Source organism: Physcomitrium patens, chromosome 21 (genome assembly GCF_059467195.1).
Source record: "Physcomitrium patens ecotype Gransden chromosome 21, ASM5946719v1, whole genome shotgun sequence".
NCBI lineage: Eukaryota > Viridiplantae > Streptophyta > Bryopsida > Funariales > Funariaceae > Physcomitrium > Physcomitrium patens.
The window spans coordinates 15,919,135-15,925,874 of NC_143430.1; the positions used below are offsets into that span (position 1 = coordinate 15,919,135).

A 6,740-nucleotide genomic window follows, 5' to 3' on the forward strand; every position below is an offset into this window, starting at 1 on the left:
TATATATATAGTTGTCCCTTGTTAATCAATACCATCTATTGAAAAACAAAATTATTAATTATCAAAGGTGAAGACACCAAGGACAAGACTGTACAACCAAGTACCAACATGAGAAAGTAACTGGTGCTACTATAATGGTAGGATGGAAATTAGTTTTGCTAGGATCCTACAATCTAGGATGCATGCTTTTGACTTGGTAGCCACATAGCCTTGTCTCACCCAACCATTTATAAGTTTTTACCTTTGTTACTTAATAAGTGTCAATGAAAATCAATTAATTAATAAAAATTAGAGATTATTGATTATGCACCTTAGAACAAAGTCAATTTCCAAAATTTTGATTAATTATTGGAGATTATTAATTTTGGGGGGGGGGAGGGGTTAATTTTTAAAGAGAAAACTACATGTGTATATACGTATACATATAGATGTCAACATCAAACTTATATTGATAAAAGAATGTAAATTGGATTAGTAGACTGTAGATTTTTAGCACAAGTACAATCCCACATCCCACATCAGTCCAGATCTATGTAGAGATTACAGACAGAACAGTTTCGTCCACAAACCATAATGTCGTACGAAGGTCGGTCCCAGATAGATTCTAGAATATATATTGAATACTAGATCTTTCTATTACAATCCAATTCCTATTACACAGTACCCGGCATTTGTGTAAGGCCTTGGATTCAACCCTAACTTCATGTTCAGTACCATTTACTTAATTATTCAAACCACAGTTTGAGAACTATCTTTTAACCAAGGAAACACATCGGGTGATGTTGGGAGACGAGCTGTCAAAACTTCAACTCCAGTATCCGTCACCTTCAAAACAAAAAGTAAGAGTCAATTCACTAGGCTTGATAGTGTAAATGGGACCAAAGACAAGAAGTCGACGAGCAGCAATGATGAGTGAAAGATTTTAAGAAGCAAAAGAAAATAGTGCTGCATACCAGAAGCGTATGCTCAAATTGCGCGCTGCGCTTGCCATCTGCAGTAGTCGCAGTCCACCCATCTGGCCACATCCTATCTCTCCAGACACCTGATGATATTGCAAAGTTATCCATTCACTCATTTTAAAATATAAAATATAAAATAATATAACACACACACACAAACGTAAACAAATTGTTTTTGCTGCAAAATCAGGAAATTGTCATTCTGGAAGCTTTTGACAAGATCTTTCCATTGCTTCATTTCATTTCATCCTAAGTTGATTATCAATTTGGTATCTAAGTAGCACATCTAGTAAAGCCTTGATTAAAATGAGTTCATGAAGCTTAAACCAACTTGAGACCCTGAAAAGAGATCGACATTTAGTGCCGATGAGACGCAGTACAGAAGGTGATAAATACTGCATGGAGCCATCTGAATTGGAGAATTCACAAGAATACTGTTTAACAGTTTAATCTTATCATAGGCTGCAAAGAAGTTTATCATGTACTGACCAGAATTAATCATGGGTTCGATTGTGAAGACTTGTCCTGCCTTCATTACTCCCACAGCTTTGTTGCCTAATAAATAATGGTTAAGGCGACACTTCAATTTACCCAGAGAAACTTCACTACAAAAGAACCTCAACTGGAGCACACAAATCCAGTTCAACCAAGAGCATGAGCCATACATGAAACGTAGAAAAACACACCAATAAACCATTGATCAATTCATATTTTACATATGGTATTACTTCAAAGCATCAGAACCTCAGGACAGTCATAAATACAATAATTAAGGATACGAGCATAGTGTGGAATGTTAGGTGCACAATGAAAAAGCTCTCCTATTCCATGACCACAGTACGACTTCACCTGCACACAACAGATGTGGTTAGATTTCGATTGACCGCAGTTTTGTCTTCAAGGCAACTCGTTGCTCCCTATATGCTCCTATATCTTTTCAAATACCACAAAAAGAATTATGTCAAGGTTCATGATAATCCACAAGCTTCAGCAGAGATCTTTTCAGAAGCATCTCCTAATCGAAGAGAGAAAATGGGAATATCATCAGTACCACAGAGAGGCCATTCAACGAGGCGTGTCTACTGATAACCTCACCAACATCCCGATAACGTACTCCAGGCTTCACTGTGCACATGCCACAGGCAGGTTCAGCAACAAGCAAATAAAAATATGTTTCGATTTAATAAAGAATGATTCGTATAAACTTCACGTAAAAGTCGACTTTCCAAATAGATGCAGGTAAAACCATGTCTAACATTCTCGAAAGTAAATGAAAATAAAAATCAAAGTAACTATTTTTCAAACAATAATAATAACAATAATAATATTAATAATAAAATCGTGGAGCACCATGCTGTCAAAAGATCTAGTATACAACCAGTAAATCAGATTTCTAGTATCTGACTCACGTGTGAAATATACTACAAGTTACTCTGAACACGCATGAACTCAGTGAACCAGAGAAAATAGATTTGAAAGAATCTATTAAGATATGTTTCCATATTTGGGACAGCCGAACAGCAACACACGCAAAACACATTCAATTTGAAAATAAAGTTTACAATATGAAGGCAGGATTAGAAGAAAACCTAAAGCGATGGCTTTCTCAAGACATTCATAGGTACTCCGCACAAGATCTTCCGATGCTTTGTCTACTTTTCCAACGAAGAAAGTTTCGTTTAAATCCCCTGTTCAACCAAGTAGCTGGCTCAGCTTCACAAATTTTCTCTTCCAAGCATAAGTCCTGCATATGCCTGGAATCGGCTCATTATATGTTTTGAATAAAGGTGAAAGTGTAAATTATCTATTAAATGTAGACAAAAGAAAATGACAGCAAAATATGAAAATAATGATTTATAAAGAGGTCATAAGGAGCATTTGCTGATCACATTAAAGCCAGCCACAACAACCAGAGCTTTACCATGACAGCCATTCAGATAGACTGTAACGTCCACATTGACGACGTCACCCTCTTCCAACGGTCTGCAGAAATTTAGCAGGATTAAGCAGCACCCAGATATAAAATAATGAACATGAAGACATAGACAATAATTCTGATTACAGTGAAGAAAATTTAACGCTTGGAAACATCTTATTCTCAGCAAGGCTCTAGTGCTTCAAAAAGAAGGCCTTGAGATTTACCTTGCATCGGGTATGCCGTGGCAGATTATTTCATTTACAGACCTACCAACCAAGCCAAATAAGATATTGACCTATGAGTCTTAGAAATACAGTATACAGGTAAGCATATTTGTTCAGGAATGTAGCAAGTCATATATGTTTTGTTCAAGAGAAGAACGTGAGGGAAGAATATGAGAGCTGATGCCTCACGTGCAACAAGACTTTGGGAAGAAGTGATAATTCAGAGGTGAAGGGTAGCCACCTGCAATTTGAAAGGATAGTGTCAGTGATGACGCTGATCATACCTCTTTCCCACTTACTCCTACAAGACATACTACGCATTAAAACTGAAAATGATTCAAAAAGGACAAGAAAAGTAAATAAATGATTATTTTGGTTTGCTCCAGAACAATATTACTCTACGTGGCATCCAAGTAAATGACTAAAAAAATGTGCAACACAAAAAAGACTCCAATATATTAGAAAAACAAGCTTCAGAAAACAACAAGAACATGTTTGACCACAGCAGTCACAGAACGGAAATGATTTACACCAGCTGCAATTGTAGCCTCATGCACAATCCTGTCTATTTCGTCAGTTGTCACTCCTGGCTTGATTGCTCTTGCTGCTACATCTAGCACTTCTCTTCCAACCTAACCACATAACACAACACCAAATTACTCTACCATCTTCCTTCTTTTACAGTTTCTGCAAATAACTTGGAGATCGAGGAAATACTACAAGAAATAAACTCCGTTTGATCTCAAGCATAAAGAGGTAAAATTTGGGCACAGGGATAATCTTGGACACAACCCAGTCACAATTTTGCCCTAGACTACCACAATACCACAACAGTTTCAAGATTAAGTGCTTATCATTAGGTTCAGGTCTGCATTGTGAAGGAAAGCACAAGACATTCTAAATACCAACACCATGACCAGAGTGATTGGATATCAAGAGAAACATAAAGGAGAATAATGATAAAAAATATGTCACAAAATAGACAAAAAATTAAGAACGTAAGATGAAGTTGAACTCTGGATCTAAAAACGTTGCGTACCCTACAAGCTTCTCGCAGTTTGGCTATCTGTGCTGGAGATTTAATCTGTGAAAGAAATCACAATGCTCAGAAACACAATAGACATAATTGATAAAAATATCAACCTGATCAATTGTTCCTCTAACTGAAACTCGACGTCTGATAGACACTAGAGCAATAATTTCGAAAGATAAGACCGAAGTAGAATCGCGGGTCACACAGATGTTTAATAAGTAAATTAAGGTGTAAGGTAAGATTGAATACGTCGGGATAATTACCTCTACACTATTCTGCCATTCACTGTTCATTTCTTGTTGGGGTCTGCCCTGCACACCATTCACCAAAAACGATGAGACCTACTTGGTAACAGCAATTGAATCTAAGGTGAAATCTAAGATCCATCATTGCTACATATGCAGTACCCTGCTACTATGTACGCACCTGAATTGGCCAGTGTTTCACAAAAATAAACGTTAAACTACACAGCACACTGATCGGGTGGGGAATAGGACAACCGTTGAAGCCCATTCAGGACGGGGAATGTGGTCGGGGACAAAGCGTCGAGGTGATATTGGATATGCTCTTAAAGGTCTGAACAAAGGTAATAAATTATATTAGTAGGCAGACATATCAGAAGCTTGATAAAGGAGATAGCATCATGCAAACAACTTTCTACCAAGTCAGCTTACCCTGTCCAATCGAAATTTGGCAACTCCGAGCTTCGACTTTGGCCCTTCCGGAGGCAATACATCCACCCTCGAGCCAAAGCGTCAGCATGTGGATCCTGCAAACCATGAGTCTCACCCTCTTGTTTTTGACTCAACGCAGTATGAACAGCCTTGTGTGAATTCCATGATTCCTTAAAACAACCCTGCGAACTGCCCCAACGCCCTTATCAGAGGTCCGACGAGAAATGATGTATTTTCCATGGAAGGACTGTGGATGACATTCTCCAGATTTCTCTACATTTCTGTGAAACGTTTTTTTGACTTCTGATACAGTCTAAATAAAAGGCGTTGCTCATATCTTGAGGTTCAAAAAAGTCCAGGTAACTTTGTAAGAAATCACAACTGTACCAAAAGGACGCATTGCCACGCGGCAATTTAAGCTCTAAACACTTCGGGCACCTGCAATACATCAGATAGTAGTCAGTAAATTGTAATACATAAAACTGAATATCAAAACAGGCAAGTCCGCAAAAGAGTTGTCTTCAGAACTTCGTGTAGTACTGTTCCGGGAACTCAACAAGTTCCCGTTTGAACTAGACTGGTTGTCAATAAAAATAAAGCCACTTCGAAGTACCTAGAAACATGTGTGAAAAGTTTTTATCCATTACTTTCCTATCCGCGAATACTCACTGAAGGAACGGCATCTACACAATTAATTTACAGCTGCTCATCGAAAACTCAAATCTCAACAAACATCCAAAGACAAAATCTGCATGATTTCGAACACATTTGAATTATTATGACTTTCAGTCAAAGTATCCACTGCAGTATCGTTATTCAATTGTGCATCTCATCAGATTCCCTAGCTATCGCTGTGCGCTTGCACTCTATTCTCCATCATTACGCACCCAATTAATCCGAAAAAAGTTCAATCTGCACCAACGGGTGGGTACGTAAACTTGGATCAAACGCAAACAAAATACAAACGACAGCCACAGGAAAAAATGGCCACAGTAATATCTACTTGCGCACAAACATAATCCAAAAATAACACCCAAAATACTTACTGCAAACGAGCAGCCTTGCTGCATCGCACGCACGCCACATGCCCTAAGTCCAGATTGCGATCGTCCTCCATCTATTCGAACAAATCTTTCAAGGGGAGGTTTAGATAGAACTCAGTGGCTTGAAAATGGACACCAACAGGTGCTTCAATCAAGCAAACACTGTATTCCTCCCCACGATGCGAATTTAGCATCACGAAGGTTGGAGGGGAACAACATGAAACCACAAGGGTCGAAGCCAGACCCCCGAAACCCTAAACCTAAACCAATAGAAGTGTCGCCAAGTCAGGGAGGAAATGACAACGAAACCCACGAGGATGAATCGAAGGGAGCACCCCCACGTCCGCAATGCCACTGAACGAAGGCAACGAACGAACGAACGAACGAACGAACGGTATAATACAGACAACGAGTATAAGAACCTTTCAAAGTTTACATGATTATAAAAATTAAATTCCAAACAATTGACAATGAGACAGAAATATCTTATAGTATATTTATTTTAAAATTCCATAAAAACACCTTAATTGGAGATGAATTATTAAACAACAATCTATCAAAAAAAAAATTGATTAAAAATAACATAAATTCAACTATTATATAGAAACTACTCTAAACCACAATAAGTTTAATATGTGCTTTGTAAAAAAATTCAAACCATTAGCCTGAATATTTTTATTAGTGATTTATTGGTTCCAATTTTAAGTTTTGCTACTTATTATTTTCAATGTAGTATAAACTTATTTTTAAATAATGAAATATTAAAAACAATTTAAAGATATATATAATAATTATAATAAAAATATATAAAAATATATAATTAAATATTAATTAATTTAATAATATGAATAAAAAAAATTATTGACAATATTGAAAGTAGATTCAATAG

General features: G+C 37.1%; 1 protein-coding gene across 1 annotated transcript; it reads right to left on the reverse strand.

Moving 5' to 3' along the window:
- Positions 1 to 576: 576 nt before the first annotated feature.
- Positions 577 to 6,026, reverse strand: LOC112274504 (methionine aminopeptidase 1A). The gene is made up of 16 exons (XM_024504077.3): positions 5,855 to 6,026; positions 5,196 to 5,246; positions 4,809 to 4,997; positions 4,635 to 4,710; positions 4,398 to 4,445; positions 4,141 to 4,185; positions 3,634 to 3,733; positions 3,291 to 3,342; positions 3,102 to 3,143; positions 2,881 to 2,942; positions 2,549 to 2,647; positions 2,011 to 2,084; positions 1,739 to 1,808; positions 1,449 to 1,514; positions 954 to 1,042; positions 577 to 825 (listed from the first exon to the last, which is right to left on the reverse strand). Exons 1-16 carry the CDS (start codon positions 5,923 to 5,925, stop codon positions 730 to 732), a joined length of 1,230 nt encoding a protein of 409 aa, XP_024359845.1. The 5' UTR covers positions 5,926 to 6,026; the 3' UTR covers positions 577 to 729.
- Between the last annotated feature and the right edge of the window lie 714 nt (positions 6,027 to 6,740).

Excerpts from the sequence above, each read along its gene's own strand:
- LOC112274504 (XM_024504077.3), bottom strand. The coding sequence starts at position 5,925 with ATGGAGGACGATCGCAATCTGGACTTAGGGCATGTGGCGTGCGTGCGA. Across the intron at positions 4,186-4,397 it reads AATGGCAGAATAGTGTAGAG|ATTAAATCTCCAGCACAGAT; the intron begins GTAATTATCCCG and ends TTTCTTTCACAG. Across the intron at positions 2,085-2,548 it reads TGAGAAAGCCATCGCTTTAG|TGAAGCCTGGAGTACGTTAT; the intron begins GTTTTCTTCTAA and ends GCATGTGCACAG.